The sequence below is a fragment of the Myzus persicae genome, unplaced genomic scaffold, assembly GCF_001856785.1.
Source record: "Myzus persicae strain clone G006 unplaced genomic scaffold, MPER_G0061.0, whole genome shotgun sequence".
Lineage (NCBI taxonomy): Eukaryota > Metazoa > Arthropoda > Insecta > Hemiptera > Aphididae > Myzus > Myzus persicae.
This window is the reverse complement of record NW_019104466.1, coordinates 531,103-555,614: the sequence shown is the minus strand read 5'-3', so window position 1 is coordinate 555,614 and position 24,512 is coordinate 531,103. Positions and strand designations below refer to the sequence as shown.

Sequence of the window (24,512 nt, the reverse complement as noted above, 5' to 3'; positions counted from 1 at the left end):
GCTCGTATACTGAAAGTCAACGAACTTGCCAAACTACATTAAAAGACATTTCGTGTTTAACTTCATTAAAATGACTACTCCAATTCAATCATACAAATTATGTCATTCATTCTTCATCAGTTTGTCCTGTAGGAATTCAAAACATTTACCTAAGGTTTCAGTAAAAATTGTACCAAGGACAATTGTGAGCAGATTGACATTTCGACGTTTAACCTAAAATTGATTCTGATTTGCGTTCCCATAACTCATTCGATCGAGTTTTATTTCTTTTAAGAATATGATTATAAATAATATCTAACAAATTGAGTTTACTATAGTAAGTACTAAATAATGACCATAATATTTTCAAGAAAGTAAGAAACACATAAAGTAATATACAAAATAATAGCTACAAATATACTTGTGTTTGTATGCGGGTCTTTCATATTTTCTTATAGTAAATAATTAATTATAGTATTATATTATTTATGGGGTTAGTGTAACACTGTAAACTGTATAGTGTAAACTGTATAATGTAAACTGTAAACTTAACAGTTATGTACATACATATATTATTGGTAAAAATAGTAAAATTATTTATATAACATAATCAATACTGTATTTTATTTTGTATTTTTGATTTCTTAGAGACTGAAAATGGTTCGTGGTCTGCCAGCATACGAATGGTGGAAGAATCCTCCTGATGAGGTTTTGCTTAGAGTGTACCTATTTAATGTAACAAACAGTGAACGATTCGAGAACGGAATCGATAGTAAACTGGAGTTAAACGAAATCGGTCCAATAGTATTCAGGTGAGCAACAAGATAAGAAAATCATTAAATTTAATATCAAATGGCAACGAAATTAGCATACATTTTTTAAAATGAAAAAAGAAGCAAATTTTAAATTTTCTAAAAACAAAATAGACTTAATTGTTTTGATTATATCATACTATGGAATATGGATGCATATATAACATGTGCCATTGTGTATTGTGTCTTGTATATTGTATAATGTACAATGTTTATTATACAATGTATATGAATATTGTCAAAGTTAATACGCATGTTAAATAAAAACTAAACTAGTCTCGTCTTAAATTTTAAATTGAATTACTCAAATGGAACCAACAAACTATAATTTAATATTTATATTATTACGAGTTAACATTAAAAAATCTTACAATATAAATAAATATCATTTTACAATGTAAGTCGAATTATTATGCCTTGTGTAATAAATCAATAAATAGTTTCCTTGATTTGAGTGTATGGGTATTCCTTTTTATTTTAACTGATCCTTAAAAATAACAAACGGTCAATCTGCTGAAAAAACACTTATCAATCAATAAATCAGTAATGACTAATAAATAACCAATTTCATGGCTTCAAACCATGTGGCATATAGTGCACTGACCAGTGATCACTTAACAAATTAGTTAAATGTCATGATTTTCGGCGTCTAATTGATTTGTTTGTCCGGCTATCTAATGACATTTTAACTATATGGAATTAATAATTCGTGTATACACATTGTAACAGCAATAATGCGCAATGGACGAGCAGGCAGAATATTAAAATTAATGATATAATATTATGTACCTACCGCAGGTACCTACCGACAATATATTAAACAAATAACAATTGATAGTAAAACAAATGTTAAGACTATACACACGGTTAAGTCGTAACGTTTCACCTGCGCAGACAATGCAGTGATAACATTCAAAGACAAATAAACATATGTAGGTACCTATCTAATCTATTGGTGCAGGTATCTTTTTATTGGCAGTGCTGATTAGTTGTACCTATACACGGCTACACGCTGTCATTGAACGTATTTAGTAGGTACTGAACAACGAATGTATATATTTTTATTTTTATTAGTGTTTATTCATCGTAGGTTTGAAAACAAATAAAATATTGAATATAAACTCAATATTTCTTTTGAACAGTTTTATTATTTATTTATAGTCTTGAAGCCCTTGAACAATGTTAAAAATGTATACTTATATATTTATTGACGAACAGCTAACAATGCCACACATTTAGCATCTTAATAATATAAAAAAGGTTTTTGACCATAAAACTGTTTTTTGTTTTTACAATTATTTATTGTTGTAAGGAGATGGTTGAGATGTTTTTGGTTCTATTTATCTTTATCATCAATTTTCTATTCATCGACATCAATTAGTTAACAGTTATATGCATATATAGGTGTATACTAGTGTAGGTATTACTGTATTACTAGTATCTTATACCTACAACGATTACTTCCGACATGCACTAATAAAACGAAATAAACACAATCAAAATAATATAAACACTAAATCACTATTTTATCCTACATTGACCATATCACACGATCACCGATGAACTCCTTTCGGTCTTAATACTTGTGTCTTGTATCAAATAGCTCAACGCCTTAACCTAGTTTTATATGTTGTTTAATAATATTTAATATTCTTATAACATATATTCTAATAATTATCGACTAAGGTCTTAAATAATTTAAAATCTATTCAATTGATTATACAGAATGATTAACCAAGCACGTCCCATACCCTTTCTTCGTCAATAATAGAGTTATTCAAAACATGATTTTTGGAATTTTCAAATATACTTAGAGACCATATTTTAAAATTCTTGAGATTTTTTTGTACCTCTTAAGGAGTGTCCTATAAATATATAAGCTTCTGTTTTTCAAAAGAAAACTCCCTTTTTCAACTGTAAATTATTTAGTGGATAATATTTCTGATTAATTTCACATATCGAAATTGCAATTCACAGGAGTTAGGTTTTGAGTTATTTTACTTTGTGCCCTAAGAATAAAAAGTCCATGTGTTATGGGTAATAGGCTTATAAGATATGTGAGCTATTTTGATATTAAAATTGTATAGTCATTAATAATAATCTATCAACGTTAATAATATGCAAAAATGGGCCAAGTATAATAAATACTAGTTCCAATATTAAGTCTATTTTATATTTTTGTATAACCACTTTTAACGACTATTATCTTTAGTACAAATAATTTAATAACGAAGAAACTACTCATTCAAATTTTGAATTATGTCATCAAAGTTTTGGATAACACACCTTTAACATGAACATAAGTCCTGTAGTTCTTATAAACTGTTGTGCATATTTAAAATATTTGTATATTTTTAGTTGATTAATACATATCCTTAAGCCTAAGAAATAAGAATCTAAGGTACCTATAAAAATATATTACTACATTTGTTATTATGATAGCTGGTAGATAACAGATTTATCATACATGTATATAAATACATTTTTTAATTACACACGTAGGTAACTTACGAGGTACAACACATATTTAATTAATTTTAAGAATTTTTTTTCGAAATAAATTATGTTCCTTGTTGTTTATTTTTTTTTTTTTTAAACGTCGACGACTAAGTTCCGTGTACGCCATTTTATATAATTGCGCACGATATAATCATATTCACAGGAATAACAATCGTTTAAACTGTTGATGCATTAATTAGGTATGTGTCGAAGTGGAATATTTTGATTTCCGATAAGTGTTAACACTATTATACAATCTTACGTGATCCCATACACGTAACCGTTAAATGCATATTCCTATCTAAAAATGATTTGTTGCTAATTCATTATTTATACACTGACGTTTACAGGATATTTTTTTTATGTGATTTGCTTCCAGAGAATTATTACGACACAGCGATGTTAGATTCAACGACAACGGTACAATGACTTATGTGGCCACGAGAACAGCCGTGTTCTTGCCAGAAATGACAAACATCAGTTTGGACGCTAACTTAATACTACCCAACTTTGCCGCGTTGGTAAGTAATGTGAAAAATTGATTACGAGCATAATGTTAATTTTATATTAATCAAAGCGATGAACACCATTATTCATATAGCATATTACAGTCAATTATAATTACATAGGTTATTATCAATAAACACGGTTTTCAGAAAAAAACACAAAAATTCCCTGTAAATTATAAAATAATATCACAGTTTACGTACGGAAAACAGATTAATACTTCTATAATAATGTTACTAGAAATAAATTAAATTTATTCGGTAACTAGTACATTTTTATTTATTACGAAGTTTAGTATAAACACTTATTATAATAGTGCCGGTTCGGAGTTAAGAACTTACAGCTCAACTAGAATGTGACTTGAGTGTCAGCTGCCTATTAATGTACGGGCTGTCAATATTATAATAGGAATTAAATTGGTTTTTTTATATGATTGATAACAAATCAAAAAATTTCTCATATTTTTATGAAATGTTTCAAAATGTTTAGTTTTAAATTCGATTTAATATTCGAATATTAAATTAAATTAATTATTTTTAAGGGTTCTATTTTTATTTTATATTCATAATTTTGATGTTTTTAACATATGCTTATTATTTAATTTAAAATGCAAAACGAATTAAATAGATACTTCACAATTCATACTTTTTTAGTAATTTAATTCTTAATGGGTTTAGTGTGAAAACATTATTTTCTCCGAAAATATGGTTTAGATATTTTATATTTTAATAATCAATTACACAAGTTATACATTTTGAAATCTAAAAAATGGGTGAATTTATTATCAGTGATTCGAAAAAGTGTATGGATGATTTTTAAGTTAGTATTCTATTTCGAAATTACAAGAACCTTGGATCTCCGAGCCAATAATATTTTTCTGTAGAAAACCTTAATGAGTCATAATTTTAATTTTAGAGAAAAGTCTTAGCACGTTTTGATTTATTCTAAAATACAACATTATTAGTATTATAACGATGATTCTATCTATCTCTTTTACATTTTAATTGATATGAATAATGAATTTTATTAATGAAGTTTGAATGATTTGTATTTTCAAGTTTATAAATATATGAACATAGAAAAGTTTTTTTGTTAAGCTAATTGAATACAATTAAGTATTAAATACTTAGATATGTAATTTTAATCATTTTAATGGCAAATTTAAATTATTCTATAATGCTATCTGAAAATTTAAACTTAAAATACATTTAATAGTATTTTAATAACATTATAAGTGTTGAAAAAATAGTCATCGTATAGTAAAAGCTTAAATAATTTTCTCATAATAATAACTTATCGATTACTTAAAATTTTTTTAAAAAAATTTCTGAGTCTGAACATGTTGCAGTTAAAAGGTAGGTAACATAATCCATGGAGGAAGTTGATTAAAGGTTACTTATTAGTTGTTTTAAAAAAACTATTAATTTTTATAACCAAATAACAAATTTTTGTTTAATATTTTTCCACAGGGAATGGCATCGTATTTATGGGATGCTTCTTATTTCACGAGGTATGGTTTCAAATTAATGATGGAAATGTTGGATACGAAAATGTTTATTGATACATCTATCAATGATTGTTTGTGGAATTTAACTGACCCGTTAGTCCAGAAAGCAAAAACCATGATGCCCGGTTTAGTTCCTGAAGAAAACATGGGTATATTATACCAGGTAACTAATTTATCATCTTATTAAAAAAAAAAAATAAGTTAATGCATACAATATTTGATGTATAATATGATAATAATATTATATAATAGTATTAGGTATCCTAACGTATACTTAATAATAATTACATTCATTATGTTACATAAATAAATAAAACAAAAATATTAAAATTTTTCACATACATTCACATTTTTCAGTGGTATGTTGTATTTTTTGTTTTTCAGGGTTAATATTTTTTAAACAATTTCTATACTTTTTCATTTTTAAATGTTTTCAGATTTATAACAAGTTTACAGACGAAGTTACCGTATTCATGGGTCCAGAAAACGGGCGAAGATTCTTCACGGTAGATAAGTACCATGGTAAACCTAATCTTGGAATTTGGGAGGATCCAAAGTGTGATAGTGTACAGGGTTCTTCTGAAGGTGTTACGTACCATCAGTTTGTGTCGAAAAATGACACATTGAAGTACTTGAGAAAAACCATGTGCCGAGTGACACCACTAAAATACAAAAGTGCGTGCTGATAATCTTAACACATTTACTTGTAATCAATAGTTTTAATTTCAACACATTTTTTTTTTTAAGATGAGGTGGTCAAATCGGGCATGACAATGTACAAGTTTATTCTTCCAAATAATGTATTTTCTCATCCACAAACCGATCCAAGCTTAGAAGACTGTTTTCATAATCCTAAATCAACTCCCCTCCTTTCTGGGCTCTCTGATGTATCACCGTGTTATTATGGTAAGTAATTGAAGATTAAAATATTATATGAAAATTACACAAAAAATATAAAATGATAAATTCTCGTGCCATTTTAAATTTAACATTAAATGGACACAATATGTACTAATCAAACAAATTAAAATAGAACATAAATAGTCACTTTTATAAGTCATATTTTTTTAACTGCACAGCTTGATTTAGGTCTGAATAAGTAAGTCACAATTATAATTCCATTCCCTAGTGTCGAAATAGCAAGTGAATATTCACCCATCCGGGGCCTAGCAATATTATTCATGGTTTCATTTCGACACGAAACGTCTCATTAAATAAATCATAACGCCATATGAGCCTTAACAATTCATTTTCAACCATTATAATATTTCGTCATAACTACAGAAACAAATAAAGTGTTATATGTAATACATATATATATAATATTAATAATTAAAATATTACATTTTGAATATTAAGAGTATAGTATGCAGTATATATGATGAGAGGGGCTGAGTAATACTGATTAGACTAAACAATAATTATAATTTTTATAAATATTCGGTATTAGTGATTTTCATCATATCATTATATGGGCACCAATAACATATGTAATTTTACTGGCTTTCATTTTTAGCACACTGCACACTAATTACATAAATTAATCAATAGGCGTGGATAATAGTGTTTGGTAGAAAGACGTAAAATTAAAAACTATAAATGTTGACACTGTAACGTTGTTTGTCAGGGTATAGTATTGGGTTAGGTATATTTATTTTTTATTTGACAAATGATTTTAACGATATGTCACAATAATTGACATTTATCGTTCTCTGAGGCAATATTATTGCTAATTTTTAAAGTATTGTGTAATACTGCCATGTTTTAAAAAAGGGTGAGTAGATTTTAAAATAATCATATCTACATTGGTAAATTTATCTTTTTAAAATACATATTTTACTTAAACATACATACTAAAACGTTTACAGTTATCTAAACAGTGACATTATTCAGCTCACAAAATATTCCTATTATTTACGTAAATGTGTGTTTGAGTTAAAATTGATACCGTTGGGAAAAATAAATTTAAAGCTATTTTTTTCATTTATTAATTCATATTTTTAATGTAATAGAGACTAGAATTAGAGTGAGATAAACAAATTAAAATTTTCAATGTATTGTTCCATTTTTTAAATATTTATGAATACAATAATAATATATGAAGTACCTGTTGGAATTCATGAAATTTTGGATACATGCTATATATAATATATAGTTTTGTTTATAAATCAAGTACTTTGCTTGTAAGAATTTTAAATTATTTTTATTAAGTTGGTTTCTATCTAACTTTAAATCAAGGAATTTAATATTAGCCTGTGTTTTGGATTAAATAAAATTGACTTGGCATATAAAATTATAATTTATAACACAATTTGCTATTGACTAATAGCGTTAACATTACAGCTTCAATAAAGCAACAACTCTGTTACATTTTATTTTAAAACCACAAATGTTTATTTAAAAACATGGAATTGTTTTTACCTTTACAGATTTCCCTATTGCAGCTTCATTTCCTCATTTCCTCAATGGTGATAAAGCACTAGTGAAATCAATATCAGGATTAAAACCTACTGAAGAAAATCATGGCTCGTACTTAATCGTCGAACCAGTATGTATCTAAAGTCTAGACCTAACAAATTACTTTTATTGGAATCTATATTAAGACACAGAACTAAATATAAGATATATTTTAAATAGTTGACAGGGGTTCCAGTCGAAAGTAGAGCTCGTAGCCAAAGTAATCTAGTCATGCATCCAACGAGTGGATTTTCGAACATTGACAAATTCAGTAATATGACAATACCAATGTTTTGGGCAGAATATGTAAGTAATCTATAATATAATTATGTAAAAATATCATGGTTTTGTGATTTAAAAATAACACATAAATAGATTATACTATGTATGAGTAATAATTTTTATGGGAACATGTTGGCCGTTAGGTACTTAAGTTTTGTACTGTAATCAATTTCAAATTTTAAACAAGCGACATTATAGATACATTGATATTTCTTAACATATTTTCCGGTAGCCCCTTAACTATTTTCATTTAAATGGGTAGTAAAAGTTGCTAACATTTATATAAATCTATATACTCAATACTCACATTGAACTCTGTCGTAATAATTGAAACATCTCCTGAAATAATAATTTTTGAAACAAAACAAATATTATTTATACTATTTAGGTCCATACCTTAATTATATTTTGTACAAGCCTGTACCAACATTAAATTAACTTAAGACATAATTTCTTTATGTTTTATTATTGAAATACCAAAGTAAAATATTTTTTATGAAGATACTTTTTTATTTTAATTATTCTGTTGCATCTAATATGTAAATAAGCTACGTTATAACACATATGGTACACACTTTTTCGGTGTTTCTTTTACACAAAGTATAAACTAAGTTTAAAAAAAAATAATATTATACATTATTTATTTTCTAGGTATTACCTATTTGATCATTTATGTAGTATATTCTTAAAAATTTACTTTTTCATATTTTCTAGTACCTAACTAGTATTTAGGAAAATAAAGAAAACAATAATAATTTCAATATTAATTGTTATATAAATGTTTAAGAAATATAATATGAAAATACAATCACAAATTTATATTTATCAATTTTAGATAAACCAATTTATTATATGTACTATTGTTTATTTTATATAAATGTATTTGTATTTTTTTAACCAAGCTGGTAGTAATATTTTTGATAATTTTGTCAATTTTTATTCGATTTTATACGTACTATAAATAGATTTATCAAATTAATTGTAATACAATTTAGTATTGAAATGTTATTTGCTTATATAAAACTCACGAGAATAAAAATTATTATTTTTCAGAATCAAGTGGGTTTACCTTGGTACATCACAACTCTAATGTATTTTACTGTTAACGTTTTGCCGTACACGCAATCGATCGGGAGCATCGTCATGATGATAGCCGGTTTGGCAATGATCAGCAAAACGATATTTGATGCATTTTTTGGTTATAAAAAACCACTATACTCATATAGTTCTTTGGATCTCTTGCCGTCAATTAGCTAATACATTTTGTAGACACCTATCAACGAAGAAAATGTCAACATTATATTTTTATATAATTTATTTATACACATAGTATTAAGTATTTAAATTTTATTTCTTATCATTTTATGTTCATCGTATTTTGTCAAACGTGTTTACTCATAAATATGTTCTGACATTTTGTTATACCTAATAAAAATCATCTTTTTTCACCCTAAACATAATATTGTATGTTATAATAAAAAAATATGGTATGAGTATATTATGTATACATATATCATTTCCATCATTCTATGATATATAGCTGTAATGAATTATACAATAAAATATTACACACCGAGAAATGATTACAATTGTTTCATAATATGTTTATAATGATTAGTTATGTCTGACTAACCAATTGTCCAAATTAATGTTAAATTCAAACGAATTTCAATAGACACAAATTAATATAAACGACGAGTAGGTTTTATATATGATTGATAAAAGTTGAAAATGTTCATTGTGGCTAACGATCAAACAGTAGGTCATATAATATAGTCTAAATAATATTATTTATAATACTCTAACCAATTTATAGAGAAGTATCAACTACCAATACCGATTGGTATTATTACCTCAAATATCTTTTCTCAAATCTATTAATATTGTAACAATATCTATTCTAATGGTTAGGTTTTACAATTTATTATATTTCTTTATAATTGGTTACCTATTATAGGCTATAATGATTTTGGGACATAGTTGGAAGAAAATCAAGTAGAAGTCAAGCAGAAGTGGGAACTCAAAACACAGTAACATAATATTGATCAGTAATCAGTCTATTTATGAAACGGCGTGGTTAATGTTACAATTTATAGGTGTTTTTTATGGTTTGAAAATTAACATTCAAATTTTAAACTATCATTTTCTATGCATAATAAATTTTTTAAATATTTAGACTCATTTCAAGCTACCCAAGTATTTGAATGTTCAATTTTTTCTATAAACATTGATAAAACATCTAATGCTCTTTCAAAAAGCTTAAAAATCGAAAATGAGACTCAACGTAAGTTGTACTTAAAGCACTTGAAAAATATCAGAGTATACATAAGCACATTTTTTTTATCAATATTAAAATTTCTAGTACTACCTACTGCAATTGGATTTTTAACAGTAAAGTAACGTATTTAGTTATTATATTGAAATTCAAAAAATATTAATCATAAAGGCTTAAAACTTTACTCCGCTTCAAATATTTTCTATATTCAATGAAATTTGAAAATATTTAGATTCATTTTAATCTAGTTATTTATCGCGTTAAGTTATTCACACCATTCTACGTGGTTCGCTAGTTCACTCTACTGACTTATAGAACATAGTTGATAATAGGTAGGTATATTATATTATATATCATAATATTATACTACGATCTATGCGATATTTTTTAAAAAAATACTTACCACTAGAATATAATGCAAGACAATTATAAAATATCTTTAGAAATTCTCTGCTCAGAATCGTTTTTCCTAAGGAAAAGGTTTGCACTAACTTGTGTGCAAATTTAACACATCCATTAGAAATCTAGGTAGGTATATGTACTCAATGAAGAGGTATGTACACTCAAAATCTACAGTCTGCAATACACCAAATCGACTGTTTGTATTTTTACTTCAAAATAATTCAACTAATTAAACAATGGTATTTACAACTTAACAAGTATTATATCATGGTTTAAAAATATAATAGCAGACATGTTATTAAGGAAGTGCCATTTTATTGGTATTAATATAAAAATATATCTAGAGATTAATAATAATAGTATATACTATGTAGTAAGCATATCAAATTGCACAGAAGTTGAGGTATTATATTATTATAATTGTCTTATCTTTAGTACCAAAAAATAATACCTACTATAATCTATATAATGCATGTATAAAAAAGACCGGTTTAAGGTGGGCACCCGTGAGCAAATACCCGGGGGAGGCACAGTTTGAAGGAGCAAGGTAAATTTATCTCAGTTAAAAAATTTAATTTTCCTTTGTAAAGAGAACATCAATCTGAAAAATTAAGTGCTGAATAAACAACAGTTATATTGGTATTTTAGTTTTAAATTGAAATATAATTCATGTAATCTTATGTAAGTGGGCCCACTGATATTTTTACTCAACTTCGAAAATTTAAATTGAATGAAATAGTCAGTTTTTTATTGTCGCTGTACATATGAACTACCTATGAAGACAGTGTATTGTTCTATTTCTATTGTATATTTGTATTATTGTATTATTATTTTTAAATCGGAAGATCATATACATTTATTTTACTCAAATTTGTTCAATTTGTTACAACAATATGTAGCTGATTAGAAGTAATAGTTGTTGCAAATTACATGCCCACTAAAATACATAAGAATCGTCCAAAATTTTCACCAAATTATTTGTGTATAATATTTTTATTGAAATAGTCATCAGAAACAGAAATCATCTATATTATGATGGGTGTGACCCAAATATTGCTTGCAATCATATTATCCAGCCCTCGAATATATTTATGTTTTAATTTAAATTACTTTTTATTTGCTCATGCAGTTGCATCGTGAGATACTTAAAAAAATTATTTTCGTTATGGCCCCTGACATTAAAAACTTACCACTCCTGTAACTCATGTAAGTACTCTATAAAAAATGTATTGGAAATTGGCGCGAATAATTTCAAGCCTGGGGCAGTAAAATTTCCAAATACGGCTGTATATAGGGTTAATGTACTATTTTAAACTATGATACTATTCATGTTTTATAGTGTACTTACTAACTTTTTTAATAACTATACTACTAAAAATATTATTACCTTATTACTTGGGAACATTTGTGTAATAATATAATCACAGAAGCATAGTAATAGTGAACTGGCTTAAACAATTAAACGTTTAACAGGCAACCACAAATGCATTGATTATAGCACTTAAACAAAAATAATTTCAAACCAAATCTTTAAATAATTAAAATCAATTAGGCACACATTCTAAACGTAGCAACTACAAAAACAATGAATACACATGAACACCTGATTGAAAGTGTGTTACAGACTACACAGAAATTTAACTGCGGTTCATCAATTATCACATTATTGCCTTCATTTTTTTATTTCTTTTACTTCTGGCGTTTATCCGAAACATATATAATAGCATACATGAATCCAATTCAAAGACCGCGCCGTCTGCACAGAGTTCCAAAAGGTCTATGGTGGAAATTCTGGCTGAAGGTACCTACTACTAAATACAATATTCATAGTTGAAATACTTTTTCAATTGTGTTTTGATTAAACTGTAATAATGAATATTATTATAAACATTGCTTTGTTATAAAATTTTCGTAGTAGTATAAAAATTTAAAGAATATTAAGACAACGAGATAGTAACGATTTGTAAGAGTCTAAATTCAGACAATTCACACACAAAAAAAAATATAACATGGTTTTGAACTACAACAGTTTCTGTAGAATGTTCTTATATTATTTGGGTATCTTGAAAAAATCGTTTTTATAATTTTATCTTATTTTAATAGAGATGGTTTTCATGTGTTTTGCGTATGATTTATCATACAAAAAAAATTTAAATAATCACTTACGTATTCAATTATAAAAAGATAAAATCTCAAACAAAACTTTAATAAAGTTGAACTGTCTTTTAAACTAATAAATAAATAAAAGTATTCAATGACCATTGTTTAGCAATCGTAAGTAATCGATGAAAATAAAACATAGAAGACAATCGATGTACTAGGCAATAATGTAGAGTAGGTGGCTAATAAGTCGCTAATGTTGTGGCTTTTTAAAATTCGAAATTCGTATGTAGGTATTCTCGATTCTCTTATACATATATTATGTAAATGTTGTGTTTATTAAAAATAAAAATTCGTATTAACTGATATTACTTATACTTGTATTTACAGATAACACTTACTTCAATGTTAGTATGGAGTGGTAGTCAATGTTGGTCAGATGGATTAGTACCTATACTTAAAACTTACACGTCACCTATTCTTACAATGGTACGTAGTCATTCGTTTTTATTATTCTATTGGAAATAAAGTATATACCTAATAATAGTTCATACACATGTAACCACATTATTGAGAATAGGCACGAAATAACGTTTATTTTTAGTCATTACATTTTCAATTAGGTCTCTATGTTTTTGTATTATTTTCAATGTAATAACATTTGATGTTCAATACCCTGGTGATGTGATATTCAAACAGATAATGTATTTATCATTCATATAGATAAACAACAACTTGAGACCACAATTTCAAATGAACCAAACGACTCTGCAATCACTGGAATGCATTTGTAAATTAATCGTCTGTTATTCTGTGGTGGCTTTGGTACGTTGGTGTTACATTTATGTTGATAATAACTATCAATACACTAGAAGGAGATCAAGAATACGCCGAATATACAACTGGTAATTAAAATGACATGCATAATTTTAAAAATTCTCAAATATCTTTCGCAGATCCTTAACGTAAGGTACAGTAGTAACATTTTCAAACTTAAAAAAACTTAATCAAATATAACATGATTATCCTTATCTTAGTATTGAGTAATTTGTAATATTAAAACTTGAACTCTTAATATTAATCTGAAGATCTTTGAAACTTACAATAAATATAATTAAGTAATATATCTTATGAATAATATAGTTTTTATTGAGATTTAAATTACACCACAATATCATTCCAACGATTACAAGAATAGTGGAATTAATATATTTCTTTGGTTTTTCGAGTACTTTTTAAGTACAAGTTAGTATTGAAAAATTAAATAAATATCTAATTTATAGACTATAGAGTGTAATTCAAAATAATAATTACCTATATAATTATAGGATCTTCATTTTAAAAATGTAATATTTATTCAATTATATTTTACTGAAAAAAAAATATGAATAATAATAACAGTATATCTGAGGTACTAGTATTAATGTAAATAATAAAATATAATAATACCTAGGTAATAATATCATAATAAAAGGCAAATGCCTAAAAATATACTAAAAACGATATGTTTTTGTAATTTTGTTTGCGTTCGCTTTATATATATAAGTACAACTATTATGTTACTATATAGTGAATAGTGAATAGGTACTTATTATTTTCCTGAATATACACGTCGTGTATAAGATTTATCTTTGAAATGCAACATTTCTTTGGAGTTTCTCATAACATTACAGTTACATATTACAGTAAAAAAAAAAATATTTTTTTCATCTAGGCGCACGCTGATTCCCGGGAGAGGAACAAGCGAACTAGGAGAAGATGGTTATTTGCTAATGCAAACCATTTTACCTACAGAACCCCAACAACCCCCAGAGTTGGTGGAAAATAACAATAGGAAAAAAGTGAAACTTACGCAAAGTTGCCAACTGTCCACGAAATTTACGTCAATTATTCCAAAAGTAATTGTGAGACGTAAATCAGTATAAATTTTAATTTTAAATGTTTGAGCATAAAATACTATATTTCAATAATAATATTTGATATATACAAACAATTTGTGTACAATTTGTAAATTTTATTTTCTTCGCCGTCGCTTGATAGAACGATATCTGGCTATTTCCATTATTTTTTCATATAATAAAGTAGTGTGTTTAATGTTTATATTACATTTTTTTTTTTAAATCGTTAAGGATTGTCATACTAGTGGCCCACCTTACCATTTTAATGTAAACATTTTTACGCACATTGCAAAAACAATAGACATGCACTAAAAGCGCAGTGCTGCATGCTAGTTTCATCCCAAAGATAGAAATTGCAATAAGTGCCAAATGAAATGGTGTATACGGTATGTGCTTTTAAGGATCCAACTAAGTACGCTGACGCACTAATAGTGCCTACTCGAATCCTGTTAGACTATTCGTAATGCATGTCTTCACTATACCTACGTCCCCTAAATGATTTAGGTCACATTATTAAATATTCACATTGTAGTAAGCATGTTTTAGTTGTATTAATGATGCATTCGTATTTATTAAATAATAATAATATGTTAACACACTTTATAAGTTACGTTAAAATATAATACACGTTATGAGTTATATTTATATACATAATACGCAATGGATGTAGGTACCTACATCCTAATTTTTATAAACAATAGTTATAAGTCATAAATATTATATCACAATAAAGTATAATGTACCTACTATAATATTATATTTTACAATACATATAATGACATTTTCAAAATATCTAGATTCATTTTAATTTATTACCTACTTATGTCTTGTACAACGAACCTATTCACTTCTCTTTTACAGTAAGTGTTGGTTGGACTAATAAGTTAATAACAATAATAAAATATGATTTAAATATATTATGTTTAAGTACTAATTATCTTATATTTAAATTTCTCTGGTCACAGTGTTTGTTATTGAACTCCTCCAAAGCGGCTCGACCGACTTCCATGAATTTGTTTTTGTAATACATTTGGTAGGTCCGAGGTCGTAGAGTATTTTTCACCCTCCTACCAGCGGGGGCTTTTAATTTGCACCACTGCATGTAGCCGAAAATAGTGTTTGCAATTTGCACCAAAATAAGTATCTATCAGTGATGTACACTATCGATAGTTAGAATTATCGAATAGTTAAACGGACTAATCGAATGATAAACATTTTTGGACGTCGCGTTAATTGCGTTATAACACAGTACTATTACATTACACATCAATCTATTATTTAGACCAAATACTAACTTATCCTTTAGTCTATCCGTTTCATCATAATGCCTAGTTAATATCTTCACGTGCCGTGCATTTTTTGGTGTAGAGAAGTTTTCTCGCATTGTGGATGTTAAAATAATAAAAAGTAATCGTAGGGAAGATATTTTAGAGTACAACAACTATACTATTTATATTGCATATAAATACTTAGCCAATATTGTTATCGCACAATCTACAATTTCAGCATAAGGGTACAGTCCATGCCTTAAGTATAGGTCGTCCCCTTATGCTGCTATTTTAATTACTTAGGTAACGTGTTAGAACTATATAGTGCAAGTACTATTGCAATAATCTGTTATATTTTAAGCAGTGGCACGAACCATAGAGTATACTATATAAGTATAGTATACTCTATGGCACGAACTAAGATATACATAGGTAGGTATCTACTTATATTATATCTTGGTTCGTGGTTCATGGTGAATGGTGATACATATTTATAATAATAGGTACAATTACTTATACTCGTAAGTTAAAATATTAAATATTATTAAAAATAATAATCATAAACGCTAGAATAATATTCAAGTCTTCGTTATGATTACAATAAATAATAATATTTATAATAACATTATATTGATCTATCGAATATCAATTGTTTACCTCCGTGCACCAAGATAGATAATATATATTTATCGTATATTATAGTATCTATCTCAGTGCCTCCATGCTGTATAATTTGATAAACTGTGATCATAAAATTGATAATGGTTATCATTCAATGATAACTTAAGAAAACTTATGTCAATACTAAATAGTCGGTTATGTAGGTAACTAATTAATATTATAAAGTTTCGACTAAGATCTATTTTTTTTTAAAGTATGTTTTCTGTTAAGTGTTCAAAACTATATGTACTGAGTCTTGAAACCAAATAATTCGTCATCAAATAAATGTATCAATTTTTATAGAATTTCAATGACTCAGTGGGCGACAAAAGGTGAGTTTAAAAATTAATATTTCATCAAGATGTTATACACTATTGCCGTATTTAATTAACTAAATATTAAAAACGCCAACCTCATTAAACATTAAAGGTGTTGGTTGTATATTGTTTATTCTAATTAGTTCTGATGTTCGATACATTTTAATTTGACACAAATAAACAATTGTTTTCTACACAATCTGTTGATTGAACCTCTGTAGTTTATTTTTTACAACTGTTTTAGGTATGGTGAATAGTACTCATTGGAATGAAAGTAACAATGTTAAAATCTGAGACCATCCGTTCTCAAGAATGGGTGCCTTTTGTTACTCAACAGGTATTTACATCGGATATTTAATTAAGAACCCACATTTTGTTATCTATGTTTTTTCACTTTTAGCAAAGGCTTAGAAATTTAATTCAAATCAGTGGTTACAATCTTTTTGATGATCCAGAATGTACAGCTAATAAAACTTCATTTTATTACACATTACATTTAACAACAATGTGTGCTCCTTTGTACACTAGTGAAAAAGTTTGTGGCCGTAACCTAAAATGGTCAAAAATGGATATCTGTAGTTCGATTGGATCTGCTAAAGGTATTGTACTTAATCGTATTAAACTATTATATTTTAATTTTATTAAAATTATAACTTTCAATTAAACATAATTTATATAAAAACCTAGATTATTACTGGACATATTTTAAAACAAAATTGAGTGTAATTGAATACTTCAATGTTAATTGTACATAAAGAGGACGTGATACCCGCATGTGTTGTCTCCATCTTACAAGTGCGTAACATAGCAAATTGTACACTCAGCAGAACACGTGTAGCTCCGTTCATTTAAAAATTAAAGTGAATTTACCTCTTATAAAAACTAAAGGTAAGATTATTATCTAGCCAATGTCATAGGCTTTTTATTATATTTTTATTTTAACGCGAGTTATAAGTATTTTAAGATGTATAAAAGATTTACAATTTTAAAATACTCATAACTCGCGTTAAAATTAAAATATAATAAAAAACCTATGAGGTTGCCTAGATAATAATCTTACCTTTAGATTTTATAAGAGGTCAATTCGCACTAATTTTTAAACTTACAGAGCTACACGTGTTCTGCTGAGCGTGAAATTTGCTATGTTACGCACTTGTAAGACAGAGACAAAACATGCAGGTATCACGTCCTCTTAATTAATTCTGTTATCATTGGAAAAATTAATAAGTATTGTATAATGTAAGTATTAACTATTACATTTTAATTTTATTAAAATTATAACTTAATATGTACATTATATAACACTTATTAATTTTTCCAATGTTTAGAGAATTAATTAACATACAATTAACATTGAAGTATTCACTTATCACTCTAATTTTGTTTAAAAATGAGTTCAGTAGTAATCTAGATTCTTATATAAATTATGTTCAATTGAAGTAATAAACTATCATGTATATTTGGGTGCAATATAATTTCACTATTAAAGATTTTGCTCAGATGTATGTCCTAGTAAAAAATTACAATTTTCAATTTTGGTTCATAAAAAATGATTCACATATAATATATCCATTTCCTCGTAAAACCATTTTGACATAAGAGTTCTTCGCAGTTACAAAAATTCAGCACCATTTCAACTCAATTAAATCAACTATTTTTAAATTTAATAATTTTAAAAAAAATAACACTTTTAGTAATAGGTTAGGGTGGTCCTAATTTTTTGATCTCTGATTTATTCAAATAAAACCCCTCAAAGTCGTTTAGATAGTGATAAAAATGAGTTTTGTAAAGTTTGGGAATGATTGAAAATAATTAATTGGTGTTGCAATAACATAAAACTTGTGGCACGGCTTAACTTTTTCTGATTGTCTTGAAACTTCTAATATTTCATTTTTATATCTAACTAAACCAATCTAGGGGGTCTCCCTTGAGAAATTTAAATATTTTTTCAAAACTGCCATATAAGGACCACCCTAGTATACTTAAGAGTAGAGTTAAAATTAAAAATATGTACATGGCCGTATCTAACCTATGATGCATCCTATTGGTGGGTATTTTTTAACGGCCAAGTGGCCTTACATCAAAATAGCAAAATGATTTTACTGTGAAGACGAAATGGCGACTGCCATTTGTCCGTGTTCAGTTAATATGTATATTTTATCTCTGTACTCATATGTTAATTTAATAATTAATGAATTATGTTCAATATTGAAGTAACTTTGTAACTTTACAGCTGTTGTAATACGATTGTGGAGAACTACAGATGACCATACCAAAGTTTTGTTTGTTTGGGGTATTGAACTAAGTGGTCTTTTATATATAACTCCAATGTCATTAGATCCAAAAATGTTTCATTCTAATTCTTTGGTATTTTGTATGACTGGAGGAAATTATACTGCTCCACATTGTATTGCTGAAGATCAGCCTACTTTAGCTCGCATTACTCATCTTACTTTACCTGTGAAAGATGTTAAAATAAGTGGTACTCTTTTGCAACTGACAAGGTACAATTCGCTTAAAGTTTACAATTTTACAATTTTAATTTATGTTATATTTTGTTATAGGATGCATAGTATTCAACGAATAACTAGTAAACAAAGAGAAGCAGCTACTTTATTAAAAGAAAAAGTAGTTCAAGGGGAAATTGGTTTGAACGAAAATCGAACTGGGAGACATCAAAGTGCTACAATACGTAGATTGATGAACAAAGAAATCAGTCAAAAACCATCTCGTCAAAGTATTCTATGTAGGAGAAAGGAAATTGAACTGGTAAAATTTAGAGTATTGTTGCTATGTCAAGAAAAATCACGTAAAATTGTCATTCTTCGCAATAAAACTCAAACTAGTAAAACATTTTATGATGCAAACTGTATAAAAAGTAAGTTTGTTTTCAATTAATATTATCATAAGTGTTTGCATAAAATGTTTACTATGAGCTATGAACATATAATATAATATATGTATTAGTTATATTAGTTTATTCAAAACTTTCAAATTATTTATTTTGTAAGTTTAACTGTTCCGAATATTCTTAAATTGCACTATTTTTCATTTAAAAGATATTTATATGTTTTATGCTATATTTTTCTAATATACTACGGTAAATAATATAACAAAATATATCAAATGTATGACTCATAAATTAAATGATATGAAAAAATAATATTTTCTGTAGATCTCTATCAAAAAAAGTTTGGTCACCCCTGGTATATTTAATTGTGTAACTTGCTAATATTATTTTTAACAATTAACTATTGAAAAAAAATGTTCTTATAATACCATATATTATTAGCTACATATATTAAACATTAAATAATGGCTATTTATATTGTAAAAAAGACTGTTGGTGAAATATATATGTGGTAGCTATTACTATTAGTAATACAAGACTTATATAAACTAATATATTATTTAAACATCCTTTTTTATTGTATTATAACTAGACAGCAAGCTGATTGAAATGAACGAAACACTTTGCAATGATATCCATCAGCTAAAACAATTGAGTAATACATCTAACTCAATTGACACATTGTCAGCATTAAATAGTCAACTTGTTTATCGGAAAAAACAACTTGTTTCAGAACTTAATTTTATATATCCTATAACCGAGGTAAAGAACTTATTGCTATATAATTGTGAACTGATAGAAATTTAAAAGAATAATGCAATTCAAATGAATCTCAACAAAAAAGAAAATTCCTATATATATTGTTTAGTATTCGACAACATTTTTAAAAAGTTATAACTAGGGCTTGGATTTACATGTTAATACATATTTTCACTATGATATGATATATTAATTTTGGCAAGTGTTAAATTAGTTTTACATGATTTTTGATAATATGAGCTTTTTTGATTCTACATATTTTTACATATTTTATCATAAATACATGTTCTTACATATTTCACAATATTATTCAAATTTTTCTTACATGTTTTGACATTTTTACTGTTTAAACGTGTTTTCTTCAGAGTTTATAGTGATTGTAAGCCAATAATTAATAGTTTACGACTTGTTTAGTATAATATTATTGGTTCGGCAGTGTTGACCGTACGTTTTTTTTTGACAAAGCTACAAGTATAAACACAGTATAAAGCAATTTCACAACAGAATCGGCAATCCTTTAAATTTTAAATACTAAAATGCTTGTGTTGTTATAAATTGTAATTCAAAATAATTACATGAATATTTATTGTTTTTACTAATTTTATTATATTATTAATTATAATGAATTTTGTTTTTTTGAATAATATATACATTGAACTTTTTAGTACATAGTTTTGTTGTACAAATATAAATGTTGGTTATTAATACATATAAATCCGAGCCTTAGTTAAACATTAATATCACAATGAATATTATTTATTTAGTGTTGTATTTCTTTTAAGTTGTTTATGAGTAGTTAAATTAAAAAATATATAAAAGGTATAAGCACAAGCGCAAAAAAAAACATTAAATGGTTTTAATTTAAATTTTGTAATTTGTAATCTCATTTGATTTCATCAATTATACAAACAAATTAAATTTATATTTTTACCGCTTATTTAATGCACAGTTTTAGTATTTTATTGCTTGTTTGAGAATTTTTTGTTCATGTATGATATACATGGGTATTATATAACTTATCTTTTACATTTTGAAGATTAGTAATTAGAGATTAGTTAATCTATTTATCATGATGTTAATTATGACATATTTTGATATAGATTAATCAACTATTATGTCTGTATCAAAGTCAAGTTACACTATTTGATTTGTTTTACTCAATATATTTTAAAATTGGAATAAATAAGAATTTATTATTTTTTGTAAATCATTATAACTATTTTAATTTTAATAAAAATGTTTTTTACTAAGAAATAAATATTATTTAGTTCTAATCTCATTTATACAATAACAATGTTAACTATCGAAATATTTATTAATTTAATACAGTGAAACTTGACCAAACAGACACTTCTATCAACAGACAAAATGATAATATCCTAATATATTTAGACCTACCTATAAGTGACTCTTTCTATGACTAACATCGACAAAAATATTTTTGTCAATACTTTTTTAATGGACAATAATCTAAGTTCAAACTCAAATTTAATTACATATATATAAATATATTGATACATTATGTTTATACTACGCATACAGTGTAAACTGTGAGACGTAAAAGTACGAATACGCCCAATTATATAATCAGTACTCCTATATAGTCGATTACGTTATTTATATAAATATATATGTATTATGTGTGTATCATGTATATAATGTACCTATATTATATTACTATAGGTTTTTTTCATTTAAGTACAATATATTCTTTAAAAAGATGTATTTGCAAATTTGACTAAAATCTTATTAAAGCCTGTGGCCTGTCTAAAACAGTCACTTTTGATGGTCCCGTGATAGTTCATTGTATATACAGTTTTCACTGAACTTGATAATTTTCAACTACATTTTTTGCTTCCTTGATTACTTTGAAATTGGAAAGTTTTTTTAAGTAACCAAATCTCTTACATATTATGTATTTTAATACAAAAATAACATTTACTGAATTATTGTAAAATCTTTAATTTTAATAAATTATATTTTTATTTAGTTACAAACAGGTAATATTTTAGTATAATAAGTAACTCATATTTTGTTACTATTATAATTTTTTCTTTTTTGTATTAAACTTAGCTTCAGTGACAAGGAGTCTTTGGCCACTAGCTTTATTTTATTAATTATTTACATGTTCATGCTTAATACACTTAATATGTACAAAAATATGATATAACAATTAATAATCGATTAATCTTGAACCCTGGCCAATTAATTTTGTTATTTATTGTGTTGAACTAATCATTAATTTTTTTTTTACTATAAAGTTTTTTCAACATAGTAAATATTTAAATTGTTATGCATTATTTCAGGTCAACGAAAATATTTCAATATGTGATGTTCATCTTCCAAATTCAGAAAACTTTGATGGCTGCAACGATATTCAATTGAGTGTCGGTCTGGGTTATGTTGCCCATTTAATTCTTATGATTTCCTACTTTCTAAATATTCCATTAAGATATCCTATTAACCACATAGGATCACGTAGCAAAATTATCGATCATATTTCATTAGATATACAGGATAGAGAACGACTGTACGTTTAAAGAATAAAATATAATATTTATTTATTTTTCATAATAAAATATGTTTTTGTTAACTAATTATTTTATTTTCAGATTTCCTTTGTTTGGTCGTACCAAAGCTAGATTAGAATTTAATTATGCTGTTTATTTGCTGAACAAAAATATTGCCCAACTTCGATGGTACAATGGTTATAGTACTAACGACTTGCGTACCACTTTATATAATTGTTTAGTTATGTTGCAACCACAATCAAGTTTGTACGTTTATTTTTTTTTCTTCTGTTATAAGGGCATAAGGTCTATTTAATTAATAAATTTAGTTTGTATTGGTACATAATTATAACTAAAAACCTTAAAGAAATGTTATGGTTGTTTTTGTAAGCGTTAAGAGAATGTTGTATTTGCATGTGTTGTCTCCGTCTAACTTGTGTGTAATATATCAAATCTATGTACTGGATACTTACTACAGTTTGATCATAGTTAATTGAGCAAATTTACTCATGATAAAGTTTTTAGAAAACAATATTAACTGTATTTTAGCTTAAAGTTTTTTCCTTATTTTTATTTTTAAAACAAGTTATCTGAATTTAAAAAAAAATATGAAAAAAACTTTTTGCTAAAGTATAGTTAATATTGTTTTCTAAAAACTTTATCATGAGTAAATTTGCTTAATTAACTATAATTAAACTGTAGTAAGAATTTGTGATGTTAAGCGTCTGTAATGACAGAAACAACATCATCTTAATTTACAAATTATATAAGTTAACTACCTTAAAGCATACCTTGATTAATCTCTCCAGTTTTCATAGACAATTTGTTTTGTTGCCATCACCTTATATGGCTGTACATAAATTTTCTTGTATTATGATTTATTAAAATTTCAAATGGTGATTTTTTGGGAAAAACGTTCTATTAAATTGGCTAAAAAATTATTTTGAAGGGAAATTATCTTATTTATTTAATTTATCAGATAATTATCATAGGGATATCTATAAAATATTTAGAGCACTTATTTATTACATTATGAAAGAATACATTTTTTATCGTTATTACTTGTATAGTTAATGCATTTTTCTAATCAACTAATGTTAAATCGTTTAGATTAAAATTACAAACTTCAAAATTCACATCTTCAAATTCTTCGTTAGAATCTTCTCTAAACGTACCACCAAGATCTTCCAGGGATGTTTATAGAGAAGATACTAGTAGTTCAGACGATTCAAAAATAAAAGGAATACCTCACTCTTCGTCAGATCCATCACTAGCTGATGATAAAACACAAGCATACAATGATTTTAACTCATCATAACATGTATTAAAATGAGATCATGTATGAGATCACTCAGTTTATATTGGCCAATGTTACCGACTGTTATATTAATTAAACATTTTAAGACTGGTCTGTTTGATTACTAAGTAA

At 26.2% G+C, this 24,512-nt stretch overlaps 3 protein-coding genes across 5 annotated transcripts in view; all 3 read left to right on the top strand.

Moving 5' to 3' along the window:
• The window catches only part of LOC111042363 (scavenger receptor class B member 1-like), a 41,880-nt gene extending 32,256 nt beyond the window's left edge, over positions 1-9,624 (top strand). Inside the window, exons 3-10 of one of the 3 annotated variants that reach the window (XM_022326952.1) lie at positions 628-791; positions 3,670-3,811; positions 5,267-5,467; positions 5,742-5,979; positions 6,052-6,210; positions 7,734-7,852; positions 7,942-8,067; positions 9,097-9,624. In XM_022326952.1, coding sequence (XP_022182644.1) covers positions 628-791; positions 3,670-3,811; positions 5,267-5,467; positions 5,742-5,979; positions 6,052-6,210; positions 7,734-7,852; positions 7,942-8,067; positions 9,097-9,300 — 1,353 coding nt within the window. In that variant the 3' untranslated portion in view covers positions 9,301-9,624. The remainder of the gene's footprint in view (positions 1-627; positions 792-3,669; positions 3,812-5,266; positions 5,468-5,741; positions 5,980-6,051; positions 6,211-7,733; positions 7,853-7,941; positions 8,068-9,096) is intronic. The other 2 variants (XM_022326953.1, XM_022326951.1) reach the window with 2 other exon arrangements.
• A 2,196-nt stretch (positions 9,625-11,820) lies between these two features.
• LOC111042380 lies at positions 11,821-15,249 on the top strand. Its single transcript, XM_022326970.1, has 4 exons — positions 11,821-12,521; positions 13,211-13,309; positions 13,544-13,725; positions 14,535-15,249. Exons 1-4 carry the CDS (start codon positions 12,306-12,308, stop codon positions 14,743-14,745), a joined length of 708 nt encoding a protein of 235 aa, XP_022182662.1. The 5' UTR covers positions 11,821-12,305; the 3' UTR covers positions 14,746-15,249.
• A 1,513-nt stretch (positions 15,250-16,762) lies between these two features.
• Positions 16,763-24,512, top strand: LOC111042381 (UV radiation resistance associated protein). The gene is made up of 9 exons (XM_022326971.1): positions 16,763-16,978; positions 17,208-17,300; positions 17,364-17,562; positions 19,197-19,467; positions 19,528-19,841; positions 20,407-20,576; positions 22,880-23,103; positions 23,186-23,350; positions 24,194-24,512. Exons 2-9 carry the CDS (start codon positions 17,232-17,234, stop codon positions 24,399-24,401), a joined length of 1,620 nt encoding a protein of 539 aa, XP_022182663.1. The 5' UTR covers positions 16,763-16,978; positions 17,208-17,231; the 3' UTR covers positions 24,402-24,512.